This window comes from Rhincodon typus, chromosome 38, assembly GCF_021869965.1.
Source record: "Rhincodon typus isolate 14 chromosome 38, sRhiTyp1.1, whole genome shotgun sequence".
Classification (NCBI taxonomy): Eukaryota; Metazoa; Chordata; class Chondrichthyes; order Orectolobiformes; family Rhincodontidae; genus Rhincodon; species Rhincodon typus.
Window position 1 is genome coordinate 1,248,600 of NC_063369.1, and position 18,451 is coordinate 1,267,050.

The 18,451-nt window shown below is 45.2% G+C and overlaps 2 protein-coding genes across 8 annotated transcripts in view; both read left to right on the top strand.

Annotated features, from left to right (window-relative positions):
• gtf2f1 (general transcription factor IIF, polypeptide 1) overlaps positions 1–18,451 on the top strand; it is a 152,325-nt gene that overhangs the window by 28,734 nt on the left and 105,140 nt on the right. The gene's annotated exons all lie outside the window — the stretch shown is intronic.
• yju2b (YJU2 splicing factor homolog B) lies at positions 8,770–17,073 on the top strand. 4 transcript variants are annotated; one of them, XM_020518869.2, is made up of 10 exons: positions 8,770–8,868; positions 9,290–9,353; positions 11,210–11,263; positions 12,164–12,246; positions 12,727–12,782; positions 13,638–13,698; positions 14,405–14,547; positions 14,866–15,038; positions 15,395–15,533; positions 16,549–17,073. In XM_020518869.2, exons 2-10 carry the CDS (start codon positions 9,351–9,353, stop codon positions 16,989–16,991), a joined length of 1,155 nt encoding a protein of 384 aa, XP_020374458.1. In that variant the 5' UTR covers positions 8,770–8,868; positions 9,290–9,350; the 3' UTR covers positions 16,992–17,073. The 4 variants fall into 4 exon arrangements, with proteins under 4 accessions (XP_020374458.1, XP_048473878.1, XP_048473877.1 ...); XM_048617921.1 differs by lacking the exon at positions 8,770–8,868 and adding an exon at positions 8,875–9,048; XM_048617920.1 differs by lacking the exon at positions 8,770–8,868 and adding an exon at positions 8,875–9,042.

Sequence of the window (18,451 nt, forward strand, 5' to 3'; positions counted from 1 at the left end):
AGGAAAAATTACTTCACCCAGTGGTTTCTGGATCTTTGGAATTCTCCAAATTGCAGAGGATTGAGGATGCCCCATTGTGGAATACATTTAAGGTTCAGGATGGACAGATTTTTGGTCTCTCACGGAATCAAGTGTTTTGGGGCTGGGCCGGAAAATGTCATTGAAGCCACAGTCATATTAAATTATATCAAAAGGTCTACTCCTGCTCCTATTTCTTGTGCTCTTGCTATTCACTTCCTTCTGACTCCATTCTTTCTTATAATCTCACCTCTTGCAGTATAATAATGATTCCTCTGACCTTCTCATATGTGGCACTGAATAATCCATGCTCAGTAAAGGACTCCAATTAATCCCACCTTAGCAAACTGTTTGAGTTTGGCGATGATATTACCTTCACCTCCAAATGGGTTCTCCACCAATCAGACCCTTTTACCTGTCTCCAAGAATCTTCCTCTAGCTGGACCGCTTACTTTAGCTTCACAACCTCGCCTATTATTATTGAGAACATTATTGAGAACTTTTTTTTATTCAATCTTGGGATGTGGACATTTCTGGCTAGGCCAGCATTTATTGTCTATTCTTAATTGCCCAGAGGGCAATTAAAAGTCAAGTACATTATTGTGGGTCTGGAGTAACATGTAGTCCAGACCAGGGAAAGGCAGTAGATTTCCTTCCCTAAAAGACATTACAGAACCAGCTGGGATTTTATGACAATTGACAAAGGTTTCATGGCCATCATTAGACTTTTAATTCCAGATTTTTATACTGAATTCAAATTCTACCAATTGTCATTGATGGAAATCGAACCTAGTGCCCAAAACATGAGCCTGGCATTCTGAATTACTACTCCAGACATAGGGAGGATCACTCCCACCTGCCTCCCTCCTGTCAGCATGAGATCAGTTGTGTCAGTGGATCCTTCAATCCCTCTAGCCTGTATCCCTCTGAACTCTGTTCTCTCAGATCTAACACTAACACTGTCATCTAACCTGTTGACCAGGTTAGTGCTGCTGTTTTCTGGCATACCAACATCTACTCAGCAGGTTCTCAATACCAACACTCTTCACATTCTCATGCTTCCGCCTTGACCATGATCATATCAGCAAACATCAAGCATTGTATCAAGAACTGTCGCTGACTTCATCCCTAGAGATCTCCCCTCCACAGCCCCAAACCTCAGAGTCCCCAATCCCAAACAGCATGCATATACCTCCTACCCAAAAGTCACACAAAGTATTGTCCTGCACTTGTCCTGTAGCCTGCACCTACCCCACTGAACTGAATTGTTCCTATTTTGAGTCCATTTTTTCTCCCCTTGTCCAGTCCTTTTATGAAAATAAATTATGACAAATTGGAGTGAGAATACTCTGAATGCACTAAGAATCATTTGAAGTAAAGTTCAACAGACGACAATGTGATGTACCAATAATTACTGGTTACATGTTGAAATATCCAGACGTTATTGAATGCAGGAGTGTCAGGGCATGTTTGAAATGATCAAAAAGGCAACAGGTCCATTGAAAACAAACCCAGGGAGATCATCACTGACTGTAACAAACAGTTAGAGAATTGGATACAACACTACCTTGATTTGTAGTTTACGGAGAATCACCAAGAAAGCTCTAGTCACTATATAAAGCCTATTTGTCACGGCAGAGCTAGATATCAAGTCCATAGGGAGGATCTCTTGGCAAGTGCAGGTCACTAACTCTGAGGTCCTGAGGAATGCCAATTCCACCAAAGGAGATTCACTGCTAAGTAGCAATGTCTGTATTGGCTCAGAAACATTCATGATTGCTGTTTACCCAAAGAGCTTCTGTACAGTGAACTGGCCAATAAGATCATGATATTCTGGGTGTCTATACCTCCAGGACAAAAACACCTGCAAGATATAAGCCACAGACAGAGAAAGTTCTGACAGCTGTGACCTCTGGAGGCTCTCTGTTTGGAAGGGCATTGGAAGAGGCAAGCCAAGATAAAAAGCCCAGTTGGAGAAGACAGTCCAGCAAAAAATAGAGAACAGGGAATTGTGCATCTTCTCAGATCAATGTTGTGCAGCCAACGAGGCAGAAACTACCAGACCAGAATAGGGCTCAGAAGACACACCAAGTGATGCTTCACTCAGAGCTGCCAGTCTGTCCTTACTGATATGTCCCCAATATCTCCCCTTCATGGACCTCTCTCTCTATACCTTCATCTCCTACCAAGACGGCCTGACAGGTTCCAGCTCTTCCTTCAATGGGGGTCCAAGCAGTTTCAATCCAATGCTTCCCCCCTCTCTACCCGGCTGAACTTGTTCTCTTTTAACTCATCTCACTTACTCAAGACCATAAGACCATAACATTAGGAGCAGAAATTAGGCCAATCAGCCCATCGAGTCTGCTCCGCCATTCAATCATGGCTGATAAGTTCCTCAACTTCTTTTTCCCGCAACACTTGATCCTATTGATAATCAAGAACCAATCTATCTCAGTCTTAAATGTACTAAATGACCTGGCCTCCACAGCCTTCTGTGGCAGTGAATTCCACAGATTCACCATTCTCTGGCTGAAGAAGTTTCTCCTTATCTCCGTTCTAAAAGGTCTTCCCTTTACTCCAAGGCTGTGCCCTCAGGTCCTAGTCTCTCCTACCAATGGAAGCATCTTCCCAACATCCACTCTGTCCAAGCCATTCAGTATTCCGTAAGTTTCAATTAGATCCCCCCTCATCCTTCTAAACTCCAATGAGTATAGTCCCAGAGTCCTCAAACGTTCCTCATATGTTAGGCTTTTCATTCCTGGGACCATTCTCGTGAACCTCCTCTGAACCCGCTCCAGGGCCAGTACATCCTTCCTGAGATATGGGGCCCAAAACTGCACACAATACTCCAAATGTGGCGTGACCAGAGCCTTATAAAGACTCAGTTGTACATCGCTGCTTTTATATGCAAGTCCTCTCAAAATAAATGCCAACATTGCGTTTGCCTTCCTGACTACTGACTCAACCTGCAAGTTTACCTTGAGAGAATCCTGGACTAGAACTCTCAAGTCTCTTTGCACTTCAGACTTCTGAATTTTCTCCCCATTAGAAAATAGTCCATGCTTTTATTCTTCTTACCAAAGTGCACTCAAATAAAAGCTGCGGTCAAGCCTACCCACATGGGTCCAAAAACATGCCTGGTTTGTGGGCTATATGGAATATTTCTCATTCCAGACCTACACTGTCTCACACTCTACTAAATCTTTTTCCAGTACAGAGTGAGTAGTAAAGCTTTGGCTTAAGAGGCTTTGATGAACAGTGGCTCAGCAAAAAGTACAGATAAGCTCAGGTAAAGTCCTTTTAACTTACCTCTTTAGTCTTAGAGTAGTTGAGATGGCAGTTAGGGCAGAGGCATGCTCCTCCTGCAGGATGTGGGAGCTCAGGGAGCCTTCCGTCATCCCTGATGACTACACCTGTGGGAAGGGTACCCAGCTGCAGCTCCTGGGAGACTGTATTAGGGAGTTGGAGCTGGTTGTACTCAGGATCATCTGAGATGCTAAGTGCACCATAGATAAGAGTTTTAGTGAGGTGGTCACACCTAAGGTGCAGGCAGAGAGTGACTGGGTAACCACCAGGAAAGGCAAAGGGAGTGGGCAGAGAGTGCAGGAATCCCCTGTGGCCATTCCCCTCGAAAACAAATATACCATTTTGAGGGGGATGACCATTCAGGAGAAAGCACCAGTAGCCAGGTCAGTGGCACTATGACTGGCTCTGGGGCATAGTAGGAAAAGGTAAAGATAAAGATAAACAGGACCTTAGTGACAGCAAACTCGATAGTTAGGGGGACAGACAAGAGATTATGTGGCTGCAGATGGGAACTCAGGATGGTTGGTTGCCTCCCAAGAGCCAGGGTCTAGGATATTCAGAGCAGCTGCAGAACATTCTCAAGGGGGAGGGTGAGCAGCCAGAAGTCACTGTGCACGTTGTCACAAATGACATAGATAGGAATAGGGATGAGGTCCTCTGGAGGGATTATAGAAAGCTAGGAAAAAAGTTAAGAACCAGGACCTCGACGGTGGTAATCTCCAGATTACTTCCAGTGCCACATGCCAGTGAGGGTAAGTACAGGACAAAATGGCAGATGAATGCGTGGCTAAAGAATTGATGCAACGGGCAGGGATTCAGATTCTTAGATCATTGGGATCTTCTCTGGGGCAGAGGTGACCCATTCAGGAGGGATGGATTGCACCTGAACTGGAGGGGTATGAATATCCTGGAGGGCAGATTTGCTAGTGCTACAAGGGAGGGTTTAAACTGGATTGGCAGGGAGGTAAGTGCAAGGCTGGAAGGAGATACAGTATTCAGAAATGGCAACAACCTGAAGGGACAGGTCAGGCTGGAATACGATAGAGAGCAAGGAATGCCACTTGGATTAGATTGTATCTATTTCAATGCAAGAGGGCTGACAGGTAAGGCCGATGAACTCAGGGTGTGGACAGGTACGTGGGGCTGGGATATTATAGCCATTACAGAAACATGGCTAAGGGAGGGACAGGGCTGGCAGCTTAATGTGCCAGGGTACAGGTATTTTAGGTGGGTCAAAGGGGAGGAAAGAGGGGAGGGGTTTACATATTTGATTAAGGGGAGTATCACAGCAGTAGTCAGAGATGAAATAACTGAGGGATCATCTAGTGAGGCTTTGTGGGATCATGACGTGATTGGGGTTGTACAATAGGCCCCCCAAATAGTCAACAGGAATTAGAGGAACAAATATGCAGGGAGACTGGGGAGACTTACAGGAGCAACAGGGTTGTCATAGTAGGGGATTTTAATTTCCTCACATAGACTGGGACTGCCATAGTGTTAAGGGCTTAGATCAGGTAGAATTTGGTTAAATATGTTCAGGAAAATTTCCTCAAGCAGCAGAGAGAAGTCCTACTCAGCAAAAGGCAAAACCCGACCTACTGTTGGGAAATAGGACAGGGCAGGTGGCTGAGGTGACAGCGGGGGAGCACTTTGGGACCAGTTACCACAGTTCTATTAATTTTAAACTAGTTCTGGAGAAGGACAAAGCTGGTCCACTGGTTTGAGTTCTAAATTGGGGCAAGGCGAATTTTGATGGAATTAGACATGAGCTTGCAGGTGTTGGTTGGAGTAGTTTGTTTGCAGGCAAAACGGATCTCAGGCAAGTGGGAGGCCTTTAGAAGTGTGATAGGTCAAGATCTTTATGTTCCTGTGAGGGTGAAGGGCAAGGTTGGCAGGAGTAGGGAATCCTGGATAGCAAGAGATATTGAGGCTTTGACCAGAAAAAAGGAGGAGGCATGGCTCAGGTACAGGCAGCTGGGATCAAGGGAATCCCTGGAGGTATATTGGGGATACAGGTGTTTACTGAAGAAGGAAATCAGGAGGCCAAAAAGGGGACACGAGATAGCTTTAGCTGAGAAGATTAGGGAGAATCCAAAGTATATTAAATGAAAAAGAATAACTAGAGTGAGAGTAGGACGCCTCAAGGATCAGAATGCACGAGATAGTAGGAACTGCCGATGCTGCAGAATCTGAGATAACAAGGTGTAGAGCTGAAGAAGGGTCCAGACCCGAAATGTCAGCTTTCCTGCTCGGCCTGCTGTGTTCATCCAGCTCTACACCTTGTTATCTCAAAATGCACATGTATGTGGGGAAACGGAAAGAAAAACCAAAAGAACTGCGGATGCCGTAAACCAGGAACAAAAACAAAGTTGCTGGAAAAGTTCATCAGGTCTGGCAGCATCTGTGAAGAAAAAAATCAGAGTTAACGTTCCGGGTTCCAGTTCTGAGCAAGAGTCATTGGACCTGAAACATTAACTCTGATTTTTTTCTTCACAGATGCTGCCAGACCTGCTGAGCTTTTCCAGCAACTTCTGTTTTTGTTCATGTATGTCTGGAACCATAGGAGATGGGCGAGGTCCTCAATGAATATTTCTCCTCTGTGTTTACTGTGCAGAAAAATACGAAGACTTGGGAACTTGGGGAAGTTACTGGTGATATCCCGGGGACAATCACAGTAGAGGTGGTGTTGGACATATTACAATGTATGAAGGTGCATAAATCTCCTGGCTCTTACCACATATATCCAAGAACCCTGCAAGAGGCTAGAGAAGAAATTGCGGGTGCCCTGGCTGATTTATTTGCATCATTGTTAGCCACAGGTAAAGTCCCGGAAGACTGAAGGGTGGCGAATGTTGTGCGCTTATTCAAGGGCTAGAAAGAAAAACCTGGGAACTATAGAGCAGTAAGTCTAACATCTGTGGTAGCAAATTTCTTGAAAAGATTCTGAGGGATAAGATATACAGGGTTTGATTAGGAATAGTCAGCATGGCTTTTTGCGTAGGAGATCATGCCTCACAAATTTGTTAGAGTTCTTTGATGAAGGTCTTTGACTAGGAAGTTTGATGAGGTCAGGGCGGTACACATAGTCTATATGGATTTCAGGAGGGCCTCATATAAGGTTCCACGTGATAGGCTGTTCTGCAAGGTTCAGTCGCATGGAATCCAGGGAGAGCTGGAAAATTGGATACACAGTTGGCTTGATGGTAGGAAGCAGAGAGTAATAAGGGAAGGATAACACAGTATGGAGCTGGAGGAACACAGCAGGTCCGGCAGCACCAGAGGAGCAAGAAAGTTGACATGTCAGGTTGGGACCTTTCTTCAGAAACGTCAACATTCCTGCTCCTATGATGCTGCCGGACCTGCTGTGTTCCTCTAGCTCTACACTATGTTGTCTCTGACTCCAGCATCTGAAGTTCTTGCTATCTCTCAATAGTGGAAGGATGTTTGTCGGACTGGAGGCCTGTGACTAGTGGTGTGCGTCAGGGGTTGGTGCTGAGCCCATTGCTGTTTGTTATCTATATCAATGATTTGGTGAGAACACACAAGGCATGATTAGCAAGTTTGCGAATTACACTAAAATAGTTAGTAATGTAGACAGCGAAGAAGATTATCGCAAATTGCAGCAGGATCTTGATCAGCTGGGGAAGTGGGCCGAGAAATGGCAAATAGAGTTTACTATAAATAAGTGTGAGGTGTTGCATTTTGGAAAGTCAAATCCAGGCAGGAGTTTCATGGTGAATAGTACGGCCTTAAGTAGTGTAGTGGAACAGAGGGACCTTTGAGTCCAGGTGCACGGTTCTCTGAAAGTTGGGTCACAGGTAGACAGGGCAGTAAAGAAGGCTTTTGGCACATTGGCCTTCATCAGTCAGGACATTGAGTACAGAAGTTGGGAAGTTATGTTGCAGTTTTACAGGACGTTGGTGAAGCTGCACTTGGAGTATTGTGTTCAGTTTTGGTCACCTTGCTATAGAAAAGATATTAGTAAACTGGAAAGATTGCAGAAGAAATTTACAAGAATGTTGTCAGGATTTAAGGGACTGAGCTATAGGGAGAGATTGGAAAAACTAGGACATTTTTTCAGAGCGTAGGAGACTGAGGGGGGAATCTTACAGAAATGTATAAGATCATGAGAGGCATGGATAGGGTGAATGCACTCAGTCTTTTTCCCAGGGTTGGGGAATCGAGGCCTAGAGGGCATCAGTTTAAGGTAAGAGGGAAAAGAATAAATGGGAACCTGAGGGGCAACTTTTTTACACAGAGGGTGATACGCATATAGAATGAGCTGCCAGTGGAAGTGGTTGAGGTAGGTACTTTGACAACATTTAAAAGGCATTTGGACAAATACATGGATAGGAAAGGTTTAGAAGGATATGGGCCAAGTGCGGGGAAATGGGCTTAGCATAGATGGACATTTTTGTCAACATAGACCAGTTAGGGCTATAGGGCCTGTCTCTGTGCTGCAGGACTCCAAGACTCTATACAGTAATGACTCAAGCAGCGCCATTTTCTGCTTCTGCCCTGAACTGGGAAACTTCATCAAATTTCTTTTCAATTTCATCATTCTCTCACCTTCATCTTGTCCATCTCTGACTCTTCCCTGTCCAGCCTTGACTTCATTATCTTCACTTCTGGGGTTAAAATGAGAATGTAGGAAGCATGGTTAGTAAGTCCGCAGATGACACCAAAATTGGTAGTACATTGGACAGTGAAGAAGATTATCTAAGAGTAATTTGAGATCTTGATCAGCTAGACCAATGGGCTGAGGAGTGGCAGATGGAGTTTAATTCAGTTAAATGCGAGGTGCTGCTAAGACAAACCAGGACAGGACTTACACAGTTAATCGTAGGACCCTGGGGAGTGTCATTGAACAGAGAGACCTGAGGGTGCAGGTACATAGTTCATTGAAAGTGGCGTCACAGGTAGACAGTTTGGTGAAGAAGGTATTTGGCATGCTTGCCTTCATTGGTCAGAACATTGAGTACAGAAGTTGGGACAACATGTTACACCTGTACAAGACATTGGTTTGGCCCTATTTGGAGCACAGAGTACAATTCTGGTTGCCCTGCTATAGGAAAGATGTTAATAAACTGGAAAGAGGGCAAAAAATGTGCAAGTACTGGAAGGTTTGAGCTATAGGGAGAGGCTGGATTAGCTGGGACGTTTTTCCCCTGGCAGAGGCTAAGGGATGACCTTATAGAAGTTTATAAGATCATGAGGGGAGTGCAGAAGATGAATAGCCAAAGTCTGTTCCCCAGGGCTGGGAGGGGGGGACTCCAAAACTTCAGGGCGTACGTAGGTTTATGGTGAGAAGGGAAAGATTTAAAACGGATCTGAGGGACAACTTTTTCCACGCAAAGGGTGATACGTGTATGAAACAAGCTACCAGAGGAAGGATAACACCATTTAAAAGACATTTGGATAGGGAATGCAGACACCACACTCTCTGGGAATTTAGGAGCCCGGTCTGCCCGGTTGCTAGGGAGGAACGTATTACGTCTTCGCGGCGGGATTGCGCCTGCGTGGTGTGCCCGGGGTCCGGAGCGGGTAAAATGGCGGCGCCTGCGCTGGACGGTTTGGGGTTGCTGTGGAAACCGGGCCTTGGGTCTTCTGAGGCTTCTCAGTGGCCTAGTCGAGTGTCCTTAGGCCGTAGTGTGGCTTTCTATCTTTCCCACCCAACACCTGTCTTTTCTGCCGGCTGTCAGCCCCGGAGGAAGTGGGGTGGGGGTCAGAAACTCTCTCGGTTTCACCTTCAGCTGCTTCCCCCGCGTTTGTTAGACCCTGCCCCGGAGAATCTTTCTGCCTGAAGCCCCTTTGCCCCATCAGTATTCCCCACTCTCACCCCCTCATCCTCACTGCCCTCCTGTGATGCACACCTCCACCCACTCCCAGCCCTACAGCACACAGCCAGTAGGATGAAGTTGAGCAAACTGCTGGAAACCTCACTGTGTGTTTCTTTTGTCCACAGGCTGTTGGATTGGAGTGGAAGCAGCGGTTTGCCTGTGAGTAGGAAGTTCAAGAAGTAAACCATGGTAAGTATGCTGGTCATGCTTTGTTTTGAGAATGAAAACTTATGTACAGGCAATTCATCAAGGTTGTCTGTCTAAAGGGGTGTGTGACCCTTCTGTTCGAGATTTGTGTCCTGTTTGTATTTTAAACTAAGTTTTCCCTTTGCTTTAATTCTGGATAATTAGGTATTAATTCAGTTGCTGCTTGGATTTGTATTTTAAATGTAATCTGTGATTCATTGTAGTCTGTTTTTTGAATGTGTATCTGAAATGTTTCTTTGATACATTTTATTTTTATGGGAATATAGCAGGTGTGGTTACTAAGTTTGGAGATGACATCAAAATTAGTGGTATGGCAGACAGTGAAGGAGGTTATCGCAGAGTGCAACAGGACCTTGATCAGAAGGGCCAATGGGCCAAGGAGTGGCAGATGGAGTTTAATTCAGATAAATGTGAGATGTTGCATTTTGGTAAGGCAAATCAGGGCAGGACTTATACACTTAATGGTACGATCCTGGGGAGTATTGCTGGACAAAGAGATGTTGGGGTGCAGGTTCACAGTTCCTTGAAAGTGCAGTTGCAAATAGACAGGGTGGTGAAGAAGATGTTTTGTATGCTTGACTTTATTGGTCAGTGCACTGAGTATAGGAGTTGGGAAACTATGTTGCAGCTGTACAGGACATTGGTGAGGACACTATTAGAATACTGCATTCAACTCTGGTCTCCCTTCTATAGGAAAGACGATGTGAAACTTGAAAGGGTTTAGAAAAGATATACAAAGATGTTGCCGGAGTTGGATGGTTTCAGTTATATGGAGAGGCTGAATAGGCTGGGGCCATTTTCCCTACAGCATCGAAGACTGAGGTGTGACCTTATTGAAGTTTATAAAATCATGAGGGACATGGATAGGGTAAATAGCAAAGGTCTTTTACCCAGGGTAGAGGAGCCCAAAACTAGAGGGGCATAGGTTTGAGATGAGAGGAAAAAGATTTAAAAGGGACCTGAGGGGCAACTTTTTCCAAACAAAGAGTGGTGTGTGTATGGAATGAGCAGCCTAGAGGAAGTGGTGGAGGCTGGTACAATTACAATATTTAAAAGGCATCTGGATGGGTATATGAATAGGAACGGTTTGAATTTATATGCTGGCAAGTGGGACTAGATTAATTTAGGATATCAATTTAGGATAGGCATGGACGAGTCAGATCAAAGGGTCTGTTTCCATGCTGTACATCTCCATGACTCTGTGACTGTAATTAAAATTTGAATTATTCAGGAAGATATTACACTATAACATTTTGTCAGTGGCATGTCTCTGACATTTTTCATTGCAAAATCAATCTGAGCACTCGCTCCAAATCTGTCTGAGCCTCGAAGGTGAGGCTGTGCTATTGCAGCTGGTTGATGCCTCAGTTATAAACTCTTTGATAGATGGGTTGATGCAGGAGTTAAGGCCTGCTGACTAGAAGGACATTTGCCTTGCTATGTGATAGGCTCAGCTTTATAACATTTTGCAAACAGTCCTCCCAATGTTCTGAGGTATAGTTGGTCCAGAGGCTCTGGGTTTGATTCCTAGTTTGACATCTAATATGTGTCTAATGATTTATCTAAAGGATAGCAGTTGGGTAACCCTGTTGGGATTCCTAGCTGTTGTTGAGAATTGGCTGGATTTTGACCATTTAAACCTTCATTTTAAAGTTTTCTACCAGTTCCATTGCTTGGACTCTCGTGGGGAATGGCCACATCAGTGATGGATTGGGATGCACTGCCCTTGAAGAATCAGCAATCCAGTGAGAGTTAGTGTCTCTAGGATGGAGAGATGTGCATTCAAAACAAAAAAAGCCTGGCTAATCATTGTGTAATTTTTTTTTTCCCTCCTACAGGGGGAACGGAAAGGTGTGAACAAGTACTACCCACCTGACTTTGATCCTGCAAAAGTAAGAGTTCAGTGCGTTCGAGATGAAGTGATTGGAATGCTAAATAAGAGCTGCAAGCTGTGTGTCATTGTCCTTCTATCCTGCCACCCTGACTTGGAACTGTGTTACCATTCCTTCACTGTTGCTGGCTCAAAAACCTTGAACTGCCTCCCTAACAGCACTGTGGGTGTATCTACACCTCAAAGACTGCAATTTTTTAAGAAGGTAGCTCACACCTTGTTCTCAAAGGCTGTTTTAGATGGGCAATAAATTTTGCCTTGTTAAATATCACCCGTGTCCCATTAATATCTTTAATCAAAAAAGCTAACAATTACTTAGTACTTTTAACATTGTGAAACCTCGAGTGTTTCATGTCAGAGACTAGATAGGTTGCGGTTTTTTTCCCTTAGAGCAGAGAAGACTGAGGGAGGAACTGTTTGAGGTTAATGAAGCCCTGAGGGGGCACAGACAATGTAGATAGGGAGAATCTTTTTCCCCTTAATGGAAGGGGCAGTAACCAGTTGGCACAGCTTTCAGTTCAGGATAGGAAGTTTGAGGAAAACCTTCTCCCAGATGGTTGTGGGTGTCTGGAACTCACTGCCTAAAAGAGGCAGAAGCCATCAAAACATTTAAGAACCAATTAGATGAACACTTGAAATGCCATAGTGTACAAAGCCTAGTGCTGGAGAATGAGATTGGAATAAGTGGACATGATGGGCCAAAAGGCCTCTTTCTGTGCTGTAAAAACTGAGTAATGATATCAGCAACCTGGGCTTGATTCTGTGTGAGAGAGAGAGAGAGAAAGATGGGAGGAGTTGGGTGGAGGGATTTCAATGGCTAAGCAATCTGCACTGGCTTTAAAACTGGTCTATTTCTTTCTGGCTTTTTCTGAACTGGGATGACATTTTTGTAACCTGACAGCATGGATCCCTCAACAAGTACAGGAACAGTCACCCTCTGCGGGAAAGGGCACGGAAACTCTCCCAAGGAATCCTCATTATCCGGTGAGTCTCCTGCTGAGTCTGACTTTTCAACTCCTCTGTTTTCTCGTGTGTTCTGGATCTGTAATAGCAAGGCCGCTTAATTGCGATTTCTATATCTGCTACCGGGTTTGATGTTCTATGTGTTGCAGCTTGGAGATAAGAGGGGCTGGATCTCCTGCTCCTCATTCCGAGCTATTGGCTCTGGCTGTCACTCAATGCAGATGTCTGCCATGTGTCACAGTTAAAGGGCTTTCAAACAAGTTTTCTTCCTCAATTGCTGTCCAACCAGACCTGCGAGTAGTGGATGAGCATAGGTTGGTCACCTTGGCTATGGTGGCCACATTCCCTGAAGAATGCCGTGTTCACATTCGCTGGACAGGCTCTTGCCCTGGCCAGTTGATGTACCTGGTAGTCAATGGAACTGAATTTTCAGGGTGACAAATATTATTGTGGTTTATTAGGTATGGTTTACTAGTAACTGAATCTTCTGCTTTCTCAAAGGTTTGAAATGCCATATAACATTTGGTGTGATGGTTGTGGGAAGCACATTGGAATGGGTAAGTCTGCGACAATGTACAGAATAAGGTGAAATTGGGCCTGGGGGAGTTAGAGCATTCTGTCCTTTCATCTTTTCAGCCAATTGCGGGTCCAATAATAGACCAAGTGGAGAAAACTGCTATCTCTGCTGCTTCACAGCAACGAACTGAGGTGCAATGAGTTGTAGATAACAAGGTGTAGAGCTGGATGAACACAGCAGGCCAAGCAGCATCAGAGGAGCAGGAAAGCCGACGTTTCAGGTCGAGACCCTTCTTCAGAAAATCTTGGCCTGCTGTGTTCATCCAGCTCTACACCTTGTTATCTCAGATTCTCCAGCATCAGCAGTTCCTACTATCTCTGCAATGAGTTGTAGTTAGCTTCACTTGAGTTTGTTTTGTTATTTTGGGAGGTGCTATGAGGAAGGGAGATTGCAAACGTACAGCAGAATCTTTATCCAAGCAGGACTGTTTGCAGCAATAAGGAGCTTTACTCTGTATCTAACCCAGTGCTGTCCCTGTCTTGGGAGTGTTTAGGGACAGTGTAGAGAGAGCTTAAATCTATATTAAATCGTGCAGTATCTGACCCTGGAATATTTGCTGGGACAGTGTAGAGGGAACTTCAGTCTGTATCTGACCCCATGCTGTTCCTGTCCTTGGAGTGTTTGATGGGGACAGTGTCACAGGGTCTTTCTCTTTCAGTTTAAAAGATCAGAGGATGCTTTATTTGGCTGAAAAAGAGTAAAGGTAGCTTTACTGTCTTTCAAACCTCATGGTTTGTAATCTCCTTGTTTGATGGGGACAGTGTAGAGATAGCTTTACTTTGGGTTTAAAAGAGTAGATGTTGATGGGGTGACAAAAGTCCTTTCTTCGTTCCAGGTGTCCGGTACAATGCAGAGAAGAAGAAAGTTGGGAATTACTACACAACCCCCATCTACAGGTACTACTCCTGTTCACCTCATCCTCTGAAGCTCAGTTAGGGTTTGTTTGCTCCACTCCTTTTGTATCTCAACGGGACAGGTTAATCCACCCCTCCCTTCAGCAGAGTCAGGCTCACCATTCCTTTTACTGTCAATGGATCAAAAATCTGGAACCATTTCCTTAATGGCATTGTGAGTGTGCACCCTCCCATGTTCGAGGTGATTTACATTCTCAAGGCCCCCCCCCCCCCCCATAACACTTCTGTTATAAATTTTTTTTGAAAAACTGACCTTATTTCTCGACCTGTTAGTCTTGCTGTGCTGGGCAGTCCAATGATAATGGAGTGGATCCGTGAGTTGTTCTGTGCTTACTCACTGGCTGCCTGTTTGGGTGGTGCAGTTCCTGGAATGGAATCTCCTATTTGAATAATATAGTTCAGGGTATGTTCTTCCTCTGAAGAACATATTATCCCCTTTGTCATGCACTTTAGGTGCCCAGCTATGATCGTGTTCTCCCTGTGTGGCTGTTCATGAGGACTCTGAGGGCAGGCAGAATGATGAGGGTGGGAGGATTCCCTGATTTTTGGATAGGATCCTTTTTGGGTACAGAGATGCCTCACTGCTCTCTGTCGTACACGCGTCATTGGGTTCTTGATCCTGGAGCAGGATGTTTTCCTTGCTCACTCGCTGTCAGTGCTGCTTTATGTCTGGTGTTGGATGTTGCAGGTTTCGGATGAAATGCCATTTGTGTGTGAATCACATCGAGATGCAGACTGACCCAGCCAACTGTGATTATGTGATAGTGAGTGGAGCACGGCGCAAAGAGGAACGATGGGACATGAAGGACAATGAGCAGATATTAACAACTGGTTAGTGACACAGCAGGAGGGAGCAGAGAAGGCTTGGGACAAAGGGGAGGGCGAGGGCTGGTTGAGGAGGGCAAGGAATGCGGACAGAGGAGTGGCAGTGTCGGGGAGGCCAGAATGACGGTCGGGACTGGGAGGGGTGGGGTGCTGGGCAAGGCAGGATAGTGTGGGTCGGGTTGATGGGGATGTGAGGGTCTCTGTGGCTCAGGTGTTGGTGTGTGAGGGTGAGTGTGGTATTTAATGGGTCTTTGTGAATTCAGACTGGTAGTTGGTCTGCGTGGTGCTTTCTCTTTAATCACACAATGATCATTGACCCTTCAGAGCATGAAGAGAAGAAGAAGTTGGAGACAGATGCAATGTACAAGCTGGAACATGGAGTCAGTGACCAGGAGAAGCTGAAGATTGCCATTCCCACCCTGTCTGATATCCAGGAGATGCAGAGTGCCTGGAAAGATGACTTTGCCATTAACAGCATGCTGCGCAAGAAATTCCGGGTGCGTCTGATGCAGATACTGTGAAGCTATGAATCCAGCACCATTCGTTCTCCAGTCCTCCTCCCCCAGACAAAGACAGCACCACCACTCCCATCCCCTCCTTAAGAGAGTTAGCATGGTGCTGTCTCCCACACATGTACACATCAGCCAGTGGAAGTGGAATATATCTCTCTCAGAACCACTGAACAATTAATAAGATAAAGGGTCTCCAGATAATCATTAAATCCAAGGCAGAAAGTCTTTGGTAAAGGCATCTCTATATTCCCTGGTGCCCATGTACTTTTCCATTTAGTTCGCCATCCCATGCTGTCATGAATATTGAATCTTAATTAACAGTTTCATTATCCCGTCTTTAGGATGAGAAGAAGGTGTTGAAAGAAGTGGAGGAGAAAGACGAAGCTCTTCGGAACAAAGCATCTCTCAGTATCCCTCTAGTTCAGGAATCTGAGGACGATAAACACTTGGCTTCACTTCTCAAATTCCAGGCAATGGATTGTAAGTTGGGTGAAGATCAACATTAATACATAGAATGGTGCAGAGTAGGAGCTGATCTCAACACCAAAACTGCTCCATTCCACTTCAAAGTGTTCGTAGGAAGCAAAGCTCTCAGCAAGTATCTTGGGAGTGGTAAAGTTACTCCCCTGGTGTTCTTGGAAAGTGTTAGGCAATGACTGGGGCTTCTCAACACCCAGCCTGGAGCAGAGAGGGTATCAGTGTGTGTGAGGGTGAATTACAGTTGGGGTGACTCACTTGGGCCTAGCAAAGCTCCTTGAAGCCCATGCAACCAGGTTCACTTAGCATAGTAAGGGAGTGATGACAGCACACTGGGTGTGTGCAATAGCGTTTCCCAGAGACTCCTCACCCACGGTTGATTTTGCATTCTATAATGGGGGTGCACGGGGTTCAAGGTCACTATCAGTAGGGACAGAGGAGCTAAAGAGGACCTTAGTCTAAGAACTTAGAGCTAAATGCATTTGGTCAGAATTGAATACAAAGAGAATTGAGTTCCCCTCTGAGAATCCATGATGATGGCACTGACTCCCATGCAGCAGCCCCAACTTGTTGAGTTTGGTTTCAGCTGGACATCACTGGGACATGATGAATAGTCACCTGATTCGGTAAGATTGACCCAGTTTGAACCACTCATTACCTAGTGATTCCAAGCTGGAATATGCATGTGTCTCAGCAGTGACACTCAAGTGAAATGATCCCTTGGGTGAGATAGAAGATTTCCTCTTGTACTGAAGAGCAGAACTTATAGGTCATTGATGTGTATCACCAAGAAATCTAATTGTAAATTTAGGAGTAACTTCTACGCCACTGGAAGGGACTAAATAAGAAATTTGACATTTTGAGGGAGAATATTGAAGAGGGTTAAACTAGAGATTTTGCTGAGAATAGATGGAAAGAAGCTTGAATGTCTGTCAAACACTAGGCCAGGTGGGCTGACCTGTTTCTATGTATTTGTGAGAATTGCAGCGATTCTGATGTTCCACATTTTCTAACATAGCATACGAGGACAAGCAAAGATTGAAAAGGAAAGAAATCACCTCCCGGTCCTGGTTTGCATCATCGCAAGTCACGGTAGGAGAGAAGGCTGGTGAGACCTTGAAAAAACTGGGCCTGAATAAAAAATCAACAACCAAATCCACAAACAGCCCAAACGGATTTGCTGCAAGTAATCTTGGAATAATCCGACGGAAAACAGAAAGCCAGAAACAGCAGTCGCTCTTGGTCAGCAGAGAAAAGGATTCCAGTCTGGAAATGAGAAACAGAACCGATCAAAAGGACCATGTTCCAGACAGGACAACTGAAGAGGATGTTAATGATTTTAGGGGAGAAACTGACATTTCCCTACAGACTGAGGCAGTGGTGGACTCTGATCGAGATCTCAATACCAGTTCCCTTGTTGCAGACTATTCTGACTCCAGTTCAGACACAGAAGTTCTCTGAGCTGTGCCTGTATGTAAATTAATGCAGACAGATTCATGTTTCATGACGTATTCCTGTAGAAATAAATACTCGTATTAACGTCTGTTTCTGAGGGAATCTATTTATTGAAGTTAATCTGACATTTGACCTTCAGGAGCAGCGTGCTCCATGGTCAACTTTGGGTCTGATCCCAAACTTGGTGTGCGTTCCCAATCCACTTGGAAAGCCGTGCAAAAGAAACTAATTTGTATAATTATGTAAAATGTTCAGCACAAACAGGCCAAAAGGTTTTTATTGTAGTTAATGTTGCATGCAAGCCTGTGTCTTGTACAGGGAACAAAAACAGAAGTTGCTGGAAAAGCTCAGCAGGTCTGGCAGCATCTGTGAAGGAAAAAAAATCAACATTTTGGGTCCAGTGACCCTTCCTCAGAACTGATGGTAGCTGGGAAAACATTGGTTTATATGCAGAAAATAGGGAAGGGGATGGGATAGGGAGTAAACGATAGGATAGAGCCTGAAGAGCAGTTGGATAGACAAAGGAGTTGCTAATGATCTGGCCGGGAGGGTGAATAGTTGTTAATGGAGACTGTTAGTGACTAACAATAGGTAGTGTGTAATGGCAGGCTATGTGATAACAAGGCTGGTGTGTGGGATAAGGGCCTAGGACATGAGAGAGTTTAGGCCCTAAAATTATTGAACTCGATATTGAGTCCGGAGGGCTGGAGGGTCCCCAAGCAGAAAATGAGGTGTTGTTCTTCCATGAACAAAAACAAAGTTGCTGGAAAAGCTCAGCAGGTCTGGCAGCATTTGTGAAGGAAAAAAATTTACAGCAGCTGCAGTTCTGTAATTTTTTTTTTACTTTGTTGTTCTTCCAACCTGCAGTGTTCCAGCAAAGCTCAATGTAACAAGCCTGAGACAGAGATGGCGGCCAGGGAACAGAGTGGTGTGTTAAAGTGGCAGGCAACTGGAAGGTCAGGGTCTTTTTTGCGAGCAGAACGTAGATGTTATGCAAAGCATGACCCAGACTCCACTTTGTTTCCCTGATTGTAGAGGAGACCACATTGTGAGCAGTGAATGCAGTAGACTAGATTCTGGGAAGTGCAGCTGTTCCTGTACCTGCACTGTGGTGGGGCTGGAGGGGAGTGTGGAGCAGATGAGGGACTCACGAGGAGAGTGGTCCATCCGGAAAGCAGATAAGGGTGGGGAGGGAAAAATGTCTTTGGTGGTGGGATCGGATTGCAGATGGCGGAAGTGTCGGAGGCTGATGTGTTGGATCCGGAGGTTGGTGGGGTGGTACGTGAGGATGAGGGGGATTCTGTTTTGATTGTTATTGCGGGGAGGAGGTGTGAGGGATGAGTTGCGGGAAATGCGGGAGACACGGTCGAGGGCGTTCTCGACCACTGAGCGGGGGGGAAGTTGCAGTCCTTGAAAAACGAGGACATCTGAGATGTACGGGAGTGGAATGCCTCATCCTGGAAGCA

Coding starts and splice junctions, on each gene's coding strand:
- yju2b (XM_020518869.2), top strand. Junction 12,783..13,637: donor TGGGAAGCACATTGGAATGG/GTAAGTCTGCGA, acceptor TCTTCGTTCCAG/GTGTCCGGTACAATGCAGAG. Junction 13,699..14,404: donor TACACAACCCCCATCTACAG/GTACTACTCCTG, acceptor TGGATGTTGCAG/GTTTCGGATGAAATGCCATT.